This window comes from Triticum aestivum, chromosome 5D, assembly GCF_018294505.1.
Source record: "Triticum aestivum cultivar Chinese Spring chromosome 5D, IWGSC CS RefSeq v2.1, whole genome shotgun sequence".
NCBI lineage: Eukaryota > Viridiplantae > Streptophyta > Magnoliopsida > Poales > Poaceae > Triticum > Triticum aestivum.
The window spans coordinates 76,868,561-76,890,105 of NC_057808.1; the positions used below are offsets into that span (position 1 = coordinate 76,868,561).

Consider the following 21,545-nt stretch of genomic DNA (forward strand, 5'->3'; position numbering starts at 1 on the left):
TTATGAGATTCATCAGAAGAAGGTCTTCACTCAACTACAAAGCTGATACACTGAACCATTGCAGCTACTTGCCCCCGATTGAAGTCCTCAAACGAACATTTTGCTCAGCTGATGAAAAGGGCAAGGCTACTGCTGTTATTGATGAAGGCATTCGTCCATTGGATGGTCAATTTCGCAAGGCTGCATCCTACTCCACCAATGATGACTCTGCCACCCATGACTCTGCCGCCAATGCAACCAAGACAAATCCTCAAGGCACAGCTCCCAGGGTGATGACTGACCGTGAGCTTCTCCTCAGTCTTCACCAGAAGGTTGATCGCAATCACAAATGGGTCAAGCGTCTGTTTGGTTCAATTCTTCACAACATGACTACTACCCACAATGCAGTGAAGAAAAACCATTACTACCTTCATGAAACCCTCAAACACACCTGGGATGTTCTGTCGCCCATTTATAGCGCAGAAGATCTGAAGAAAATGGGTCTCAAGGAGGACTTTGACTGGTCTGCACCTCCACCGAAGAAATACAAGAAGGTCAAGGTTCCGTCCTTGGTGGCCAGCTCCTATTCTTCATCGCGTGACACCGACGAGCATGAAGACTTGGACGACACTGCGGCAGGCCGTAAACAACAAACGACCCCAACAACGCTCGCGCTCCTTCATCAACTTGATATTCTTCAGGGGCGTTAGTCCTCATTTTTGAACCTTTTGGTCATTCGATGACAAAGGGGGAGAAATTTGAGTTAGTCTTCAAGCGGGTCTATCTTATATGGGCATTTTTTTCTAAGTTACAACTCTCGTTCTTCTGATGACTTTGTTGGATCGAGTTGTAAACTTAAACTCTATGGTGGCCTGATACTTTTGCTATTTCTTCTGCATGCTTATTCCTCATTAATGTTATTGCACGCATGCTGAATTACATCAGTCACCATATTTCATCATGCATTTCAAATTCTTCATATATTATGTCAAATGCGTGTATGAATTACAAGATATAGGGGGAGATCTCCATGATTTTACTCTTCAAGTGTGCATTGCTTCAAAAGCAAATTCCTTACTATGCACATCTTCAGGGGGAGTTCTTCTATATCTTGCAATCAAATTCCTCAATATCAGTATTTACACTTCATATGTTTATCCCTGTTGAAAACTTAACATATATTGTCATCAATCACCAAAAGGGGGGAGATTGTAAGTGCATCTAGCGTCCCTTAGTGATTTTGGTGTATTGAAGACTTATAGGTTAAGGGACAATGTGTTTATGAGTGTACACAGGTCTATAAGTCTATGAGGAGTTTGATATTTACAGTGAAAGTCGACCCCTAAAAATGAAGTTCTTCGACTAAAGACTTTGGATTTCTGAAGACGTTCTGAAGACTTTGAAAGTGAAGAAATTGGTGTGACCGTGAAGACTTGGTATTCATTTGAGGAACATGAAGCGTGAAGACTTTTGTTTTCGTAGTTTCATTTTCTCTTTCTTGAGTCATAGGAAACACCGTACTGTTAAAGGGGGTCGAGGAAATACTAAGGAAAATTTTCCATGTGATGCTCAACTCAAAATCCTACACCTACCAATCCATTCGAGTGAAGCCATTGGAAATCTCATACAGTTCAGTCATATTCTTCAGTGACAGAGACGAAGTTCTTCTGGTCTTTGAGGAATTTGTTCTGACTGAGGAGTTAGGAATTCGGCAGTGCGGATTGCCTACACAGTGAGGAACATGATAGCCCTGAGGAATTTGATACTCAAATTTCCGACCGTTGCTGTGCTATGCGCCAGCTGTCCCAAAATATCTACCCACCTAACGGTCATATCATTGAAGGGCATTTATGTCTTATCATGTCGGGCTGCTCAATAGGCTATAAATAGCCGCCCCCTACAACCACTAGCTGGTTGGCTGCTCCGAGAGAAACTGACACTTGTCATTTGATCCTGCGTGGATCCGACGCTTGTTACCTTTGAAGACTGTGCTTCTTACAGACGGTTAGGCATCATGGTCTAGAGCATCCAAGAGGAATTGTGGATCGCCGAGTGACTGAGTTTGTGAAGGTTCGGAAGTCACCTGAAGACATACCACGAGTGATTGGGCGAGGTCTGTGTGACCTTAGCTCAAGGAGAATACGGTGAGGACTGTGTGTCCGGGACTGTGTGTCCTCAGGTTTAAATACCTAGCCGCTCCAACCAGATGTACAACTGAGACAACAGTTGGAACTGGTCTACCAAGTCATTGTCTTCACCAAGCCTACTGGTTCTATTTCCTCAACTCTTTCATTTCCTCATAACCGTGTTGTGCACTTGTTCATATCTATGTTTGAAGACTTTGACTGAAGACTTTCTCAATTTCCTCAGTTCAATTTCTTCAGTCTGTTTGTCTTCATCCTGTGTTATCCTGTGTTTACACTTTCTGTACTCTGTGCTTGTCTTCATTTCATCATGATGACCATGCTTGTGTTCTGCTATGCATACTTTTGAGTACTTATTCCACTGCAAGTAGTTCTTCGCTAAGGAATTTCCTCACTGGCAAATTCCTCAGTGAAGAATTCATAAAAATCGCCTATTCACCCCCCTCTAGTCGATGTAACGCACTTTCTGGAGCAGCAGCCTTGGGAGCAGCTTTGGGCTTTGATGGAGCAGCCCCTGATTTAATTGCATCTCCCATAAGCTTTTGTGCTTTGGGTGCTGGTGCAGCATCCTCTTCCTCTTCCTCTTCTTCTGAATCTCTCGTCATTGATGGCTTCCCAATAACTCTGGCAATGGTCTTCTTGACCCTTTCTTTTCTCTTCTTGCCATCTCCAGTTTCCTTGGGTTCAAGAGTGAACTCCATTGTTTCTTGAGTGGAGGCTCTGGCTTTTGACATTGGAACTCTTCTTGCTGGAGCCTTTGTTTCCAGTCCAGGCTTTGTTGCAGCAGCTGTGCCATACTCTTTTTTCAGCACCTTTTTCTTTGAAGTGGCTTCATCCTCAACAGCCACATAATCTTCATCCTTAGAGTCAGAATTCCTCTTCTTCCTTGTCCTGGTGGCAGCCTTTGGCAGATTGCTTGGAGTGCTCCTGTTGCCTTCATCATAGCTGCCTGAGGGACTAGTGCCCTCACTCAACTAAACCTGCTCTTCTGACTTGTTCTGGCTGTCACTTTGGTCAGACATCTCTGCAAATACTCTAATATCAGACCCTGTGAATAGGTTATAGATGAGGTAGAGTAGATGAGCATCACAAAGTACAGGAGTTTTGCAAAAAGGATGACTTAAAAACTTAGTTTTAGTTCTTCACAGAAAGCATTTCGGATCTATCGATTTGTAAACACGGTGATACCGAAGCAGCTTTTGGAACCTAAACTAGTGAACTCGGTCAGACCGAGTCACAGTTCGGTGGTACCGAGACTACTAGGGTTTCACAAAGAATCGAACTCGGTCACACCGATTTGTAGTTTTCGGTCACACTGAAAACGCGTGTGCTTTGGCCTAAGCCAAAATCGGTGAGACCGATTTCTACAACTCGGTCGGTCCAAGAGGAATTCGGCGGAGATCTAACCCTAAATTTTCAAATCAAAACTAATCTATGGGATGTTTTCGCTGGACAGGATGATTTCAATCGTGGCAAAGATCATGGCAAAGCAATGTGCTAAGAATCGGAGTTAGGGATTAGCACAAAGGTCAAGTTCGTACCCTAGTTCGGTGACGAACTTGCCACGGCGGCAACGGCGGTGAGGATTTTCGTTGACGGCGGCGGAGACTAGCGGCGGGAGGTCGCTGGCGATGAGAGGACAATCCGGAGACCCGAAGAGGCAGAGTAGGTTACGCGCGGGCTAGGAGGTTCAGAAAAATTTCCAAATTTTGGCCCGTCGGTATATATAACCTGACCCTGTCGGTGTGACCGAGTGGACTACTCGGTGGCACCGAGATGCAAAACTGCAAGCAGTTACTGCAACTCGGTGTGACCGAAAAGTTCTAATTGGTTGCACCGAGATTGAAAACCCTAGATCAACTTAGTGACTCGGTAGGACCGAAAATATGAATCGGTCTGACCGAGATGCACAAAGAGGTTTTGGAGGTTTAAGTCTATGATGAATCGGGAACTCCGAGTGCTCCTCACACAGAGTGGTTCGAATCTGACTTGATCAAACTTTGTGATGTAGCATGAATAGAGTTTGAGACGAGAAAAGCATAGATAGCTAGAGGGAGTTCTTAGGCATTCTTCTCCATCCATTTGGCAAAAGAGAAAAAGCCAAACAATCAAAACAACAAATGGATGTCCTTGAATGAGTGAAGTATGCAATCAACATGCTCACACAATAAAATGGCAAATAAAATATGTGACAAAGCATGCACAAACACTCTAGCATCTATCAAGCAATTTGGCGATGACTAGGTCATCTATATATGAGTATATTGACATAGGAGTCAAATGAGAACATTTGATCACATGTCATACTCATCGTTTAAGCACAAGTGGGGTTACCACTTTTACATAAAGCATTGATGTGTTCACACCATTAGAGTTGTTTTAGCTCAATTGATTTGAGTAAAGCTCCCCCTAGATGTGATATCCCCCCTTAGAGGGATAAACTAACCTTGGGTTTTGTCGATGATGACTTCATGTAGGTGTTGAAGATGTAGATGCTCAATGTTGATGTAGATCATTTGGAGCAATCCTTTGGAGTGAGTTACACTTTCAATGCCTACAGGGGTTAGTCCCGCAAGGAACAAACAAGGATATCCATAGACATAGAGTGATGCATACACAAGATGATGTCCATGAAAGCATTAGGTTACCTTGTCCCTTGTCTTACCAACAAGAGGGTTTGTGACTCCTTGAACTAGTGCAAGATATGGAAGTTGTTTGCACTTGTTCTCGCCTAAATGATAAGAGTGAAGTATGTTGGCGGAGTCACCCTCAAGAACTCTCTAGTTCCTCTTCTTCTGGATCCACACCATCTTGATGGGAATCCTTGGAGTTGTAGTTGTACTTGATGAAGTAGAACTTGATGTAGTCTTGGGAACCCACTTGACCAAGGCCTTAGGTGCTTCTTCAAATGCATCAATTTCCTCTTGAAGCTTGTCCTTGCCTCTTTGCTTGTGGTCTTGTGGTGGAAGATCATCTTGAGCTTGTGTCCCCATGAAAGAAGTAGGATCATACTTCTCTTGTTGAGGAACAAACTTCATCTTGGGGTATTGATCTTCTTCCCACTCAACTCCATTGGCGTTGAACTTTCGTTCAAAACCAACACCTTGATTCTTCCGGTGTCTTCCTTGCTTGCGTACAATTTCCTCAAATTGCTTACTTCCGGCAAGGCTCTTGTAAACACCTTTCTCTATAATTCCCTTCAATAAGCTATTTTCTTGCTCAAGTGTAACTTGGCTAAGAGAATCATTAGTGGAATCAAGAGAACTACTAGAAGCAACAACATTGGATTTAGCATGGTTGTTGTTACTACTAGATGAAGCATCTTTCTTGTTCTTGTTACTAGATTTAACTTGTGGCATGTAAGTAGACAAGAGTAAACGCTTGGCAATGTAAGAAGAATTTTTCTTGCGAAGATCATCATTGATTGCCTTTAAAAACTCATGCTCTTGCTCAAGGTTGAGATTTTCAAAGCGTAGCTTATCAGTCTTTAAAAGTTCTCGATGATTTTCCAAGGTAGTTTCATGAGCTAACTTAAGAGTTTTTAGTTCTTTAGTTAGACGCTCAATCTCCTTCTTATCATCATCATTCGTTTTATCCTTATTAGCATGATTAATTGACGTTTCATCATAGTCTTCATCACTAGAGTTGTCAACAAGTAAATCATCATCACCTAGCAAATCATCTTCATCACTATTGAAATCAACATACTCGGCATGTGTTACCTTTGGATCTTTGGCCATGAAGCATCTTCCAATTCCTTCATTTGGTGAGTCAAATATGTCGTAGGAGTTGGTTGACACAAGTGCTAGACTGGCAACACCTTCATCTTGAGTATATTCGGAGTCGGAGTGATAACTTCTTTCGGAGTGATTGTCGGAGTCGGAGCCGGATACCCATTCACCAACATTAGCTTGATGTCTTCTTTTTGTGTAGCTCCTTGATGACTTTTCCTTCCTTTTTGAGTCCTTGCTTCTCCGAGAGGGTCTTCATTCATAACGATCATCTCTACTCCTCCTTTCTCTTGGTGGTGATTCTTCTCTTCTACTTCTTTTTTTGGGAGAATCTTCTCTTCTTTTGTAGGGTGTCGTACACTCATTTGAGTAGTGTCCGGGCCTTCCACAATTTTAGCAATTACGCTCACGACTAGAAGATCTTTTGTCATTGTAGGACCTTGACTTGCAACTTCTTTCTTTGCTTCTACTCTTGTAGAACTTGTTGAAGTTCTTCACCATTAGGCTCAATTCTTCATTGAAGGTGTGTTTCTCACTTGATGATGTGGGAGCATCACACGAGGCTTTGTAAGCACCACTAGACTTGTTGTGAAGCTCTTCCTTATCCTTGAGTGACATCTCATGGGCAACAATTCTTCCAATGACTTCCGTTGGCTTGAGATCTTTGTAATTGGGCATCATTTGGATCAATGTGCACACGGTATCATATTTTCCATCCAAGGCTCTTAGGATCTTCTTGATGATGAATTTGTCGGTCATCTCTTCATTTCCCAAGCCGGCAATCTCATTTGTGATGAGAGCAAGCCTAGAGTACATTTCGGCGACACCTTCACCATCCTTCATTTTGAACTTGTCAAGTTGACTTTGAAGCACATCCAATTTGGATTCCTTGATGGAGTCGGTACCTTCGTGCATATCAATCAAAGTATTCCAAATTTCCTTTGCATTCTCAAGACAGCTGATTTTGTTGAATTCTTCGGGGCACAATCCATTGAAGAGAATATCACAAGCTTGAGCATTGTATTGTAGCATCTTCAACTCTTCCCAGGTAGCTTCTCGGTTAGGTTCTTTCCCATCGAAGAATTCACCTTGCAAGCCAATACACACAATAGCCCAAACGGCGGGGTTATGTCCAAGAATATGCATTTTCATCTTATGCTTCCAACTAGCAAAATTTGTACCATCAAAGTAAGGACCTCTATGGTGGTAATTTCCCTCGCTAGACGCCATACTCTCCTAGGTTGTGAAACCAAGGCTATGACCACCAAAAGCTATGGAAATCAAAGCAAATGGAGACCAAACCTCCGATACCATTTGTAGGATTGAAAGTATGTCTAGAGGGGGGGTGATTAGACTACTTGACCAAATAAAAATCTAGCCTTTTCCCAATTTTAGTTCTTGGCAGATTTTAACAACTTAGCACAAGTCAAGCAATCAACCTACACATGCAATTCTAAGCGTATAGCAGCGGAATGTAAAACAATTGCATATGAAGGTAAAGGGAGGAGTTTAAGGGAGCAAACGCAATGTTGACACGGAGATTTTTATCCGTGGTTCCGATAGGTGGTGCTATCATACATCCACGTTGATGGAGACTTCAACCCACGAAGGGTAATGGTTGCGCGAGTCTATGGAGGGCTCCACCCACGAAGGGTCCACGAAGAAGCAACCTTGTCTATCCCACCATGGTCGTCGCCCACGAAGGACTTGCCTCACTAGGGTAGATCTTCATGAAGTAGGCGATCTCCTTGCCCTTACAAACTCCTTGGTTCAACTCCACAATCTTGTCGGAGGCTCCCAAGTGACACCTAGCCAATCTAGGAGAGACCACTCTCCAAGAAGTAACAAATAGTGTGTTGATGATGAACTCCTTGCTCTTGTGCTTAAAATGATAGTCTCCCCAACACTCAACTCTCTCTCATAGGATTGGATTTGGTGCAAAGAAGATTTGAGTGGAAAGCAACTTGGGGAAGGCTAGAGATCAAGATTTATGTGGTTGGAATGCAATATCTTGACCTCAACACAAGTGTAGGTGGTTCTCTCTCAGAAAATATGTATTGGAAGTGTAGGCATGTTTTGATGGCTCTCTCCGGGAATGAAGAGTGGGTGCAGGAGTATATATAGCGTCCACACAAAATCTAACCGTTACACACAAATCACCAAACTAGGTGGGACCGAATCAGAGAACTCGGTTAGATCGAATTGGTTCATAATGTGACCGTTAGGTGTTCCGATGGGACCGACACGTCAACTCGGTGGGACCGATTTCATTAGGGTTAGGGCATAACGTAATCTCGGTGAGACCGATTACACAAACTCGGTGGGACCGATTTTGGTAATAGACTAACAGAGAGTTGGTCAGGCAAACTCGGTGGGACCGATTCGCTCATCTCGGTGGGACGGAAACATTACGAAAAGGAAACAAAGTGTTTGCATTGCAATCTCGGTGGGACCGACGCTCATCTCGGTTTGACCGAAACGTTACGAAGGGAAACAGAGAGATTAAAATCCCATCTCGGTGAGACCGAAAAGACTAGGGTTTCTGGCAGTGGCTATGTCAACTGAACTCGGTGGCTCCGGATATGAAATTTCGGTGGGGCCGAGTTGGACTTTTGGTTTGGGACATATGTGGATATGAGAAAGTAGTGGAGGGTTTTGGAGCATATCAATAAGCATTTTGAGCAAGCACCTCGTTAAGCAACACCTCATCCCTTCTTAATAGTATTGGCTTTTCCTATAGACTCAATGTGATCTTGGATCACTAAAATAGAAAATGTAGAGTCTTGTGCATTGAGCTTGAGCCAATATTTTATCCTTAGCATTTTGAAGGGTCCACTTCCTAATCCATGCCATGCCAATCATTGAGCTTTCCTGAAATATCTATCTTGAAGTAGCATTAGCTCAATGAGCTATATGTTGTTAGGAATTACCAAAACCACCCAGGGATAGTTGCACTTTCAGAAGATCATTAGTAAAAATAAACTCCCATGGGGTAGCAATTTCAATAATGAGTTTGTATGTGATACCTGCCAGACAGGAAAAATCACAAATTACTATATCCAAAATCAGTGAGTGCACCAATATTTCCTCTAGAACTCATTTTATCTGATGTGTGGGGTCCTACATTTGAAATCGTAGGTAGAAAAAAAATTATATGGTTGTTTCATTGACGATTTTAGCAATTTCACATCGATCTACCTAAGCAAACATAAGTCTGAAGGTTTTCAAAAATTTCATGACTTTGAGATCCTTATTGAATGACAGTTTGATCGAAAAAATCTTGTCGTCAAACAGATTGGGGAGGGGCGTACGCAATATTAAACTCCTTCACAAAAATTGGGATCTCTCACCACGTCTCATATCCCCATGCACATCAACAAAATGGGTTGGCCGAAGGGAAGCACTGCCACATTGTTGAAGTTGGTATGTCTCTTCTGGCCCAACCCTCTATGCCCTTGAAATTTTGGATGAGGCCTTCATTGCTACAGCACACTTAATAAATAGAATGCCGAGCAAAGTTATCAACTTTGAAACTCCCCTTACAAGATACTTTGTTTGTTTTTTTACAAAACCAGATTGTTGGGTGAAACACCAAACTACTCATCCCTTCATATTTTCATGTGCGCCTGTTGGTCCAACTTCGCCCATAAAATGCTTACAAACTTCAATTCTGCTCCAAACAGTGTGCATTTCTAGGGTACTTTAATCTGCACGATGGGTACAAATGCTTGGACATTTCCACAGCATGAGTTTACATCTCTCGTGATATGGTGTTTGATGAAAATATTTTCCCTTCTCTACTCTACACATCTAAATGCAGGCGCTAGGCTACATGCTGAAATCCTCTTGTTACCTCTCGAGATTTTAAATCCAACTGATCAAGGGGGCAAATATGTTGATCATCATCTAATTAACAGTTCTGCTAATCATGAAGTGAGCAGCGGTGAAAAAACGCATCCGAAATCTATGATTTTATGCAACAAACGCATCCAAATCTGTTGGGAACAAGACACGGAGAGGATCCTCCTGCAGACGCCAATCCCAAAAGATCCGACATAGGATGAGATGCACCTACCACGCAAACGGATCCCCAGCAAGATACGCAGACACCTCCTGCAGCCAGTTCAGCGGGCAGCCCACCTGCACATGAAACGCCGCGTCGACCGGCCGTAGGGTTGGGCGGGACCGAGGTTGGCGCGTCCTCACGCAACAGCTGGCGGGAGCCGGATGGGTGCGGCTCGCCCGCTGTACCGAGGAATGATGGCATGCAGGCCCCTTGCCATGTGTCTCCTGCGCATGGGTTGGTTCAGCTGGGGCCACCGGATAGTCGTTGTACGAGGAGATTTGCTGGATCGCTGGATCACTCAGTCGTTGTAGGATGAGAAGGATCCTCTGCGGCAACTACTTCTATATGTCCTAGTACGCGTTCACAGTGAGTTATTTTCAAACCTGCAATTCCCAAAGACAAACGGTTAGGTATGAAAAATCAAACATGGCATCTAGTATAAGCTAAACAAGAGAGGAATATTATAGATTGCTAGTGGGTGCATAAAACTAAAAGAAAACCTAATGGTAATATAGATAGATACAAAGCTAGGTTAGTTTCTAATGGCTTTAGGCAGAAATATGGTTTTGATTAAGAGGACACTTTCAGTCTAGTTGTTAAAGCTGCCACTATCAGGCTTCTTCCGTCCATTGTTGTCTCCAAAGATTGGAGCCTTCACCAGTTGGATGTACAGAATGTGCTTTTGCATGAAGTTCTCGATGAAGAGGTCTATATGTGACGGCCAACCTCTTTTGTGGACGGATCTAAACCACACCATGTGTGCAAGTTGAATAAAGTTGTGTATGGTCTAAAAGAGACATGCGGAGCTTGTTATTCAAGGTTCAGTACAAACCTACAACAACTTGGATTTTGACCCTCAAAAGGAGAAACCTCCTTGTTCTCCTTCAAGGAACAGAAGGCAACCATTTTTATGCTCATTTATTTAGATGACATAATTGTTGCTAGTTCCTCGACAGAAGCTACCTCAGCTTTGCTTAATAACTTGAAAAGTGAATTTGCACTTAGGGACTTGGAAGAGTTACATTACTTTCTAGGAATCAAAGTGAAAATGACACATGATCGTATTCTGTTAACCCAAGAGAAGTATGGTACTGGTATACTCAAGCATGTAGGGACCAAGGATTGTAAACATTCCAGTACACCCTTGCCTACCACTGAAAACCTATCACTGCACGAAGGAGCATTGTTAAGTCCAGAAGAAGGGACTATGTATAAGTGTAGTTGGTGCACTTCAGTATCTAACCTTGACAAGGCCTGATGTATCTTTCTTGTTAATATCTTGCACTCTCATACTTTTTGCATTGGACAGTTGTAGAAAGGATATTGAGATATATTCAAGGAAGTGTTGCAATTGGGCTAAAGAGATGTACGTCACCATCAATGATAGTAAGTGCCTTTTCTGATGCAGACTGTGCAGGGTGTCCTGATGAAAGGAGATCTACCGATGGGTTGGCTATTTTAGTTGGCTCAAACTTTATATCATGGAATGCCAAGAAACAGGCAATAGTCACTTGATCCAGCACCGAAGGAGAACACAAATCATTAGCAAATACAACTACTGTGGTGATGTGGGTAGAAACCGTACTTGATGAATTGGATATTTAAAGACCGCATATTTCCGTCCTGTGGTGTGATGATAACCTTGGAGTAACATACCCTTCTGGAAATCATGTATTTCATGCTAGAAGAAACAGATAGAAATTGATTTCATTTTGTTCGAGAAAGAGTCGCAAGGAAACTTGGAGATAGTTTCTCCCAACAAGAGATCAAGTTGTTGATGGCTTTACAAAGCCCCTACAAGGTCGACAACATCAAGCCTTCAAGAACAATCTAATATTGGACATGTTCAGATTGAGGGAGGATGTTAAATAGGCTTGTATGTATGTTGTGTAATGTCACAATGTGTCACGATGTAATTGTGTGTGTGTGTGTGTGTGTGGGCACGCGCGCATATGTATTATTGTACAAGGCAGGTTATTAGCAAGGATAAGCCCAGTCTGGTATATCTTGGACTAGGGGCCGAACCTACCAACAACCTGCCACATCTTGTATTATATTGAGCATATAAGCACGCACGCGTCCCTGCCAAGGGTGCATACACGTTCATACTACCTTTCTTTCATAACACATCATGACTTGTGCTCCGGGATTATAGTTTTGTGATAATAAGATCCATGATAATTAACCGACGGTGGTTCACTCCTCGGTTACAACAGCAAAAGTAGAAGGACATCGCCCCAGGCATCTTCGCCCTTTCCAAGCGCACTAAATCATGAGTAGCCAAGGCCCTGGCTAATAGGGATTGGGTACGTCACATCAATATGCAGGTGGGTCTCATAGTCGATTTCATAAAACAATTTTTCAACCTATATATGGAGCAAGGTCCATGAGGTGCAGCTCACTATGGGCACTAAAGATGCTATTCGATGAAAATTCACCAATGGTGGGTGCTACTCTACTGCCTCTGCTCATAGGATATGCAGTTCACAGGGTTTATAAATTCTGGCATGCCAAGGATGGTGTGGAAAGTTTGGACACCGCACATAATTTGATTTTCTTATGGCTCACTCTCTAAAATAGAGTTTGGACGGTGGATAGATTTGCTCGGAGGGATTGGCCAAACTGTGGCATGTGCCAGTTGTGAAAAAACAGAACCGGAATCATCTCCGCATGAACCTCATTTTGAAATGCCGCTATACTGTTACGATTTGGAACATGATTAGGGCTTGACTGGGGTTGCAATCTTAGACTAGCACCTGGTCCGCTCTTTCATCAGTGCCAAAGTGGTAAGATTCTTGTCGTAGGTTACCCGATGCCAACGTGAAGGTGTACAATTCATTGAAGATGCTTGTCTGTTGGGCAATATGGAATGTGAGAGTATTTTGCAACAAGCGCCTCCTTGCCCGGCCAGTGGTTGCGTCGTTCAAGGCGAAAGCAAGGCTCTGGGTGTTTGCCGAGGCAAAATATTTGGGTAATTTAATACCGGGAGAGTGATCTCTTTGTGTTTTGACCTTTGTGGTCATGTAACCACCAAACTCTGTTCTCCTCTTCTCATTTAATAAGATGAGGTAAATCTAATGCCTCCATTTCCAAAAAATCTAGAAAAGAACTCGATCTGTTACTAACATGTTTCACAGGAAAGAACAGAAAACTGCACTATATCGTATCCATAGTAAACTGATAATTGTAATTTGGGTATTTATTTCTTCAAGTAGAACAATTAATTAACCAAGTTGTGCCAATAATATAAACAAACTTAACTAATCAGTTCACACTACCAAAAGGTGCATGATCCACAAAGAGGAGTCTCTTGGAGAGAAGAAATAAAATTGTTCACAAAGGAAGAAAATTAAATGCGTCTGCTTCTTAAAGAGAAATTCAACTAAGGATTACAAAGCAGGGTTTGTATCGTTGGAAGCATCACATCCCTATGATGGAAGCACACATGCAATTATAATGCATCATTAATAGTGTTAGAAGCATATACTCATGATTGTTTTCAGAGGACACAATGGCAGGCATCAGAGGCACCAGTTTTCACATTACGAAATAGAAATTGCAGCGATAAAGAAGTAATCATTGGTAGCATTGCAGAGTAGTTAAGAAAACAAAACTTAAATACTTCCTCCATCCGCAGGTAAATTTATGAGGGTTGATAATAAAAATGTTGCTACTTTCTCGTCTCCCCTCTCTCTCGCACGTATTCCTATATCCAATGCATGCAAGTTATGTGCATTATTTGTATGACATCACGAGCGAAAGGGGCATACGACAAACTCACATCAATTATGGCCATTTTCAAACGTTATTTTGCAGGAGAAACACACGTGATTGCCAAGCGTCATAATTCAACAATTCGCATGACGCACCCGCTCTGCCTCAGTTGCGATGCACTAACGGTAATGACCAACAACCCCAGATTGGCGGAAGTGGCACATATGCATGGATATTAACTACCAATAGGCCACATCCAGCACCAAAGGCACAAATTCAACGAGTCTAATCTTTCAGCAAATAACGAAGCCAATGATTCCCAACAGAGTGATATATACCCCCCCCCTCCCCCTCCGGCATCGCTCCACCCATAGATGACACGAGCGGAACCGTATAACAGTATAACAAGCCATTGCAGATGTGCTTACTGAAAAAGGCTTTCGCCCCGCTTTATATATAAAGCACCGACCGATCACATCTCAGATACAAACGCACACACCCAGGACATGATACAAAGGCGCTGAGCGCAGCAACACTACCCCTAGTACTACAAGAGCAACCGGAGTCCTCAACCGTGAGCATGCCACCGCGAGGAGATGATGCCACATATGACAAACCGTGTGCTCCAAGGCGGCGCCTTCAGGAAGGTTACTACACCAGAGTGCCACAATCGCCCGACCCGAGGATCAGAGTTTTCCCTGGAGCAACAAGACGGGCAATGAGAGCCGCGACGATGCCTTCAAGAAGGGAACGAGCTTTGCCGCCGCCGGTCCGTCCGAAGATAGATCAGATTTTCACCCCGGTCACCACTCACCACCACCAGACGCCACGCCCCAGCGACCACGCCATCCACACGACCGTCGCCATTGGGCAGCACCTAACCACGGGCTCCGCCCATGAGTACCGCGGAACCACCACCAGGGCCGCCACCCCGGCATCCCAGACCTTGACACCACCTCGCTTGAGACCCACCGCAACCCCAACCAAAGATACGGGCGGAAAGGCCCGCCCTTCGCACCCCTAGGCCGCCCCCAACGCCGAAACCCAATAGGTCGGCCAAAACTGGCCTCCATCGACCCGTCCGGGGCACCGGGCACGAGACGAGCTCGGTCCTGCTGCCGGGCGTGAGACAAGCACGGTCCTGCTGCCGGGCAGATGTGCTTTCCGTCCAAAAAACTACTTGACGGAACACTGATCGTGTCCTGGATAAATGGTATGCCATGTTGTGCAGCTTGCTCGTGTAGCAGTCCCTTGCATATGTGATGCGAAGCTCGAGTTTCTCAGGCCGAAAATGACCTCTCGCCTTGTCCTTTTCCACGGAGGAAATCGATAGGGTCGTTGGTTCGATGAAGCCTGACACTGCCCCGGCCCGGACGGTTGGCCGGTGGCTTTCTTCCATCGGTTTTGGCCCATGCTCAAAGCTCAGTTTTACGACATCATTAACGGTTTTGCGTTAGGCACGGTAGATATCTCGCGCCTCAACTTTGGGGTCATTAGTTTAATTCCAAAGGTCAAAGGGGTGGACTGCATCAAACAATATCGGCCTATCACCCTCATTAATGTGCCTTTCAAAATTTATGCAAAGGCCTGTACGACGCGGCTGGCCCCAGTGGCGCAAAGAATCATCAACCGTAGCCAGTCGGCTTTTCTCAATGGTTGTGATATCCTAGAGGGACCGGTAGTGCTTCAGGAGATTGTCCACAAGCTTAAACAAACCCGGCAACCGGTCGTGCTCCTCAAGCTGGACTTTGAAAAAGCCTATGACTGAGTGAACTGGGAGTTCATTCGCGAGGTCCTCGTCCGTAAGGGATTCGAGTCAGGCTTCATGCACCGTATAATGCAGCTGGTCTCGGGGGGCCAGACGGTGGTGTCTATAAATGAAAAAGTTGGGAACTTCTTCCGCAACAAACGATGGCTTAGGCAGGGGGACCCTTCCTCCCCTCTTTTCTTCAACTTTGTTGCGAACGCCCTCTCGGCCATGATCACTATGGCGAAGGGTGCTGGCAACATCCGCGGTGTCGTCCCACACCTCATTCCAGGAGGGGTCTCTCACCTTCAATACGCGGATGGTACCATGCTGCTCTTCGAGCCGGACGATCACTGTATGGCCTCGATCAAGCTCATCCTACTTGCTTTGGAGATCGTTTCTAGCCTCAAGATAAATTTTCTCAAGAGTGAGGTGATAGCCATTGGGATGGCCGCACCTCTCGCTTTGCGCGTTGCCAACCTACTGAACTGTAAGCTTGGGAGCTTTCCATTTAAGTACTTAGGCCTCCCCATCTTTGACAACATATCTATCCAAGAATGGGAACCCCTATACGGCAAGGTGGCGAACCGGGTTAGTCCATGGTGTGGCCGGTTCATGTCTTCGGCAGCTAGGCTCATTCTGACGAACACTAGTCTCTCCTCTCTGCCCATGTTTACCATGGGCATGTTCCTCCTAGCAGACGGTGTTCACGCCAAGCTCGATACCCCCCGATCCAAGTTCTTTTGGGAAGGAACTGGGTCCAAAAAGATGTACCACTTAGTTAAGTGGGCAGCGAGTTGTCGGCCAAAGAAATTTGGCGGCCTTGGGATTCTCAACTCCAAACTTATGAATGTTGCCCTTCTCTCCAAGTGGCTATGGAAACTCACCCAAAATGACAGGGGCTCTGGGCGGATATTCTGAGAGCGAAATACTTCCCCTACGGAAATTTCCTTACCTCCAAGGCCAAAGGGTCGACATTCTGGAATGGGATCCAGGCTATCAAACCGGCCTTTGCGCTAGGAGCTAAGCTCAGCGTTAATGATGGGAAATCCACGCGATTTTGGTTAGATCACTGGTTTGGTCAGGAGCCGTTGTGGCGTAGCCACTCCTCCATATACCAACTTGCTACTAACATCAATATCCTCGTTGCCGACGCGCTTAGAACCAACCCACCAGCCATTACTTTCAAAAGGCCCCTTTCTGACGCCGAACGGGCTGGTTGGGATGAGTTATGTAACGCTCTTGTGGTAGTGGTGTTGCGACCCGAGGCCGATACGGTCTCTCGGTCCCTCACGAGCTCCCGGAAATTCATGGTTAAGTCTCTTTACACTAAGTTGACGGAGGGTCCGACACTAGACATAGCTAGGGGGATATGGGAAGTGTCAATCCCCCTCAAAATTAAAGTTTTCCTTTGGCAAATGTTCCGCGACCGCCTCCCGTCCTCGAACAACATAGCGAAACGAAACAGGCCGTCCGATGGCAATTGTGTGATGTGTGGTGAGCACGAGGACGCAAATCACATCTTCTTCAATTGCCACCTCGCTCGCTTCGCGTGGAGTGCGGTCCGGGAAGCCTTTGATCAAAACTGGAATCCCCACTCGAGTAGAGACCTCCGCGATATTCTCTTGGCCCATAGGGGTGGGTACGGTCGAGTGCTTTGGAGATGCGTAGTGGCGCTTTTCTGGCCTCTATGGACTACTAGAAACAAAATCACAATTGAGCACAAATTTCCCTCTCACCCCGCTGACATTATTTTCAAATGCCATTTGTTCCTCCAGACTTGGATGCCGTTGGGGAAACGGCGGGACGCTGAGCGGATGAAGGAGGCGATGGAGCGGATTCGATTGATCCAGATTGCTGCCCGTCACTAGATGTTGATGATCGTTCCGTTTATGGCCGTGTTGGCATGTTTGAACTTTTGCATTTTCATTCTCAGGCCTAGGCCGGTTGCATGTTCAAACTAAGGCTTCGGCCACGTTTCATAATAGTATACAGAGTGCCTCATAGGCGCAATTCATGTTATGCAGCTTATGCTAATATTATTTCCACTACCATCGAGGAGTCAATATGTCACAATCGTTCAGCAACTTTTAGCTATATGATATAAGATTTATAAACATATATCCTTCGTTTGAATTATCTTTTACCAGTTACCACTCAATTGTTGAATTAAATTGTTCAATACCTTGAAAGTTACTGATAGACCTCATCTAGCTAGGAATTTGACTATTGGTTAGAGTTTAATGATATCACTGCAAAGTGCTCTAAGTCATGTTTGCATTTTTTTTATAGTTTCTAGAAGATTGGTTGGTCCTTTTTAGAAAAATCTGGAAGACAACCACTTTATCATTTTTTCAGAAAGAAAAATAAATCACAGTCATTTAAAAGCACTAGTGTCAGATATGTGCAATCATTTCTTTCCCAAGGCCGGTTTGTACATTACATGACTATTTATGTTCCATGGTACCCAAGCATGGATCTCCAAGGTTCAATTTTTTTTTCATCTTTAGGAAAACAAGTGAAAAGGCTTTGTTGTGGATTTCACCTCTAGCCTACCCCAACTTGTTTGAGATTAAAAGCTTTGTTGTTGTTGAGGAAAACAAGTGAAAAGTACATTATGGCTATATGAATTCGCTAAAATTGTCTATGCCGAGTGTTTACATGGTGGATTTGCGTATCTTTTGTTTGATTTCGCCTTTTGAGGGTTAACTCTAACTATCGTTGAAAGTGAGACTTCGGTTGAGAAAGCATTCTAATTAAATACTAATTGTTCACATATGCATTGCCCAATCACACATCCATCATAAATTTTTTTATTCGCTAATATGAAAAGCTCATGAGTTACCAATACAACACACATCCATATGTACATTAAATCAAAATCACAGACTTATACTATAATATGTCCCAGGATTTGCGTCCACCTTGAGTACGAAATTAATTTCAGCCCCATCTGAAGCCTTGCTCTCTAGCAGAAGCTTCTGACGCTGTTTTGCCAAGAACTCCTCATCGTTCCTCTTGACTAAAACTGTCATCGACTCTAGAACTGTAGCATTTAGTACGAAAAAAGTTACAAAATCAATGTCAGGTTTTTTGGCCCGATAACAATCCAATACAATTTTTTTTAGACGGATGTCAAAAGATCTGTGAAGGTCCCGGTGTTTACGACGCCACAAATTCTTCGTCCCAGATTTCTCGCACTGAAAAGAACATCGACAAACCAAATACATAACAACTTCAGAACAACAAGTAGATCAATAAAGCAATCAAACAAAATGTACTATCGGTGAAACAATCATCACCTGAATGTACAACTTCTCCAAGCACGGAAAACATCTCATCAATTCAATAACCATGTCCAAACATAGAGTACGCATACAGAGATGCAAAGACTTGATTCTGCACGGTGCTGTTGAAAGGCTACCAATTGCAATGCGCGGTCCCTTCATAAAAGCATGAAATCCAACATTAGACAATAATATACATAGGTTTGCAAATCATATGTAACTTCTGTATGCACTGAAATGCAAGTTATATAGAAGGCTGAGGATGGTAAAAATGAAGATCTTACCTGATGAATATCTGTGGAACCAAACACGAGCCTGGTGGAGTTAGTACAACAACCTAGGGACTCCAACTTAGGTGCCGAGAGCACTGATACATGCAAATCCTGGTTCTGATCAAGATGGAATAATCTTTCAAGATGAGGGGCACTCTCGATGATGAGCTCCTCCATGGATGGATCTGGCGAAGAATTGCCAACTTCAATGCTTCTAAGGGTAAATGAATTGATCCGGAGGCAACGGGCTCCACTGCACCGAATAATTAGCAAAACCTCGAGAGAAGGGCTGCCGGCAATCATGCTGCTGAGTGAGAACTCCGAGAGGAAGACATAATCAAGACCGAGCTTCTTAAGCTGCGGGAAGTGAAGCCCTTGAACGATGTCGTCCGTGAGTGTGCAATGTCCGAATTGGGCGACACAGAGGGTGGGCGAAAAACGGAAGATAGATGTCGGTGCCGGCAACCGCTGCCAATTGTGCCACGGCCGTCGGTAGAACTCAAGCTCCTTGAGTTTATTCAGAGCGGGGGACAGGAGACAGGCGTCCACGGCAGCATCGTTCTCCATGTTCGTGGCCAAGAGTGGGCGAATGCAGAAGCGCTGGCAGTCGCCTTGGTGGGAGGAAATTATGCGTTGTAAGACATCGCCGAGCTTACCATGATTAGAACGGGCGATTTCACCGCAGTCGATGTTGAGAGGAAGAGAGCGCCAGAGGGGAAGCCACCGTTTCGCGAGGATCTGCGTGCGACCGCGTTGCTTCATGGGGAGGACCGAAATAATCTTCCGGAGCACGTCGTCGGGGAGGTCGCTGAGGTGGAGATCTCGCCCGTCTCCACCTCCATCGTGGTCAGCCGCTCCGGGATCGGGCGCTGCCGCCGGCGCCGGAGCCGGACTGCCCTCGCCCTTGAGTGCGGCTGACTTCCTCTTCCTGGTAGTCGCACTCCTCCTACTACCGCCGGCCTCCATCTCCTTGGGCAGAGACGGCTGCTAGTCCGGCGGTGAAGAGAATTAGGTTTGGGAGTTTGGTGGTGGAGGTCAGGTTCGGAGCAGGACGAGGGAAGCTTCTGAGGATGACAGCCGAACCCTACTGTCCGATGTGAGTAAATGGTAAGCTGGCGTGATCGAGCAAGTAGAAACTGCCCGCGATGTGACATGTGGGCATGGGACCAAACCTGCACTGAGCGGCCCAGGTCAATAGCGTCCCCCTTTTTTCTTCTGCAAATTTGGAATTTCATTCATCACTCATCAACCGTGCTAAAACCCCGCTGCTCACCAGCTAGCGTGGACACGCATGCTTCCAACAAAAAGGATATACATCCAGCTGCAGCTTTAATTTGTTTTAATTTGTTGCACAAGAAAAGGGCGTCAAAGCTAGCGACAGCAAGGAGACGGTGGATCGCCGGGACGGCGGCAAGTCGGGAATGAGGGACCAATATATTATAGTGTTCTGACATTTTATGGGATTTTGTGCTTCTCCAATCAGTAACGGGGGACCAATATATTTTAGTGTTCTCACAGTTTTGACAGTGGCGATTCTATGAGAAGGATCATGAGAAGGGGCGCCAATTTTCTGTTTCAGTCATATTTCATGTCAACTTGGTTCCTCCACCTTCCTCTCTACTTTTCATCCCTCCCCGACAATCCAGTTCTCCATCAAACCAAAATTTAAAATGAAGACCATCAACCTAAGTGAAGCTCCACATAGCCATGAATCCGGCCGGGCCGGTGGTGTATTCACGTAATTAACAACGATAAGACAGGGGAAACGTCATGTCGCAAATTTGAACAACAGGGGACGAAACCATCAATTTCTATTTAGGCCAATGGTTGTAGACATTAAGTGGCTAACAGCAGATCTTTGAGCAACATTATTCTAGAAAGTGAGTGAGTTGTGAATGGGCCAACACTGGAACACATGTTAAATAGGCTTGTACGTGTGTTGTGTAACGTGACAATGTGTCATGATGTAATTGTTTGTGTGTGTGTGTGTGTGTGTGTGTGTGTGTTATTACAAGGCAAGTTGTTAGCAAGGATAAGCCCAATCTTATATATCTTGGATTTGGGGCCAAGCCTACCAACAAGCTTCTGCACCTTGTATTCTCCTGAGCAAATAAACACACACGTGTCCCTACGAGGAGTGCATACGTTTCCATACTTTCTTCCTTTCATGGTAATCAGAGCTAGCCTCGAAATCATCCATGGCGAGTTCTTCAAGTTCCTTCCCCTCCTCTCCATCTGCTCGCGCCGCAACCAAGGAGCTCAGCAAAGGTAATTAGGTGCTATGGCGTAGCATCATCCTCTCTGCCATTAGGGGGCGCAGATGGCAGACTACCTCGACACCGGGAAGGCGGTGCCGCCCATAACCATTGAGGTCCCCGCCAACGATGGGAAGACGAATTCCAAGGTGCCTAACCCCGACTTCTCGACGTTATGCACGAAGAATCAGCGGGTTTTCTCCTACCTGCTGACCACGCTACCATGGGAGATGGTCATCCGAGTGGCCTCCTGTCAGCTCTCACACGGTGGCGGAGCTCTGGAACACCATCGAGGGGATGCTCACCTCTCACACGCGTGCGAACACTGTTAACGTCTGAATTGCGCTGGC

The 21,545-nt window shown here is 44.9% G+C and overlaps 1 protein-coding gene across 1 annotated transcript; it reads right to left on the reverse strand.

The window, feature by feature from the left end:
• Nucleotides 1-18,207: 18,207 nt before the first annotated feature.
• Nucleotides 18,208-19,995, reverse strand: LOC123124383 (F-box protein At4g09920-like). The gene is made up of 3 exons (XM_044545007.1): nucleotides 18,953-19,995; nucleotides 18,684-18,824; nucleotides 18,208-18,581 (listed from the first exon to the last, which is right to left on the reverse strand). The coding sequence occupies exons 1-3, from the start codon at nucleotides 19,904-19,906 to the stop codon at nucleotides 18,264-18,266; spliced, it is 1,413 nt and encodes a 470-aa protein (XP_044400942.1). The 5' UTR covers nucleotides 19,907-19,995; the 3' UTR covers nucleotides 18,208-18,263.
• Nucleotides 19,996-21,545: the final 1,550 nt, after the last annotated feature.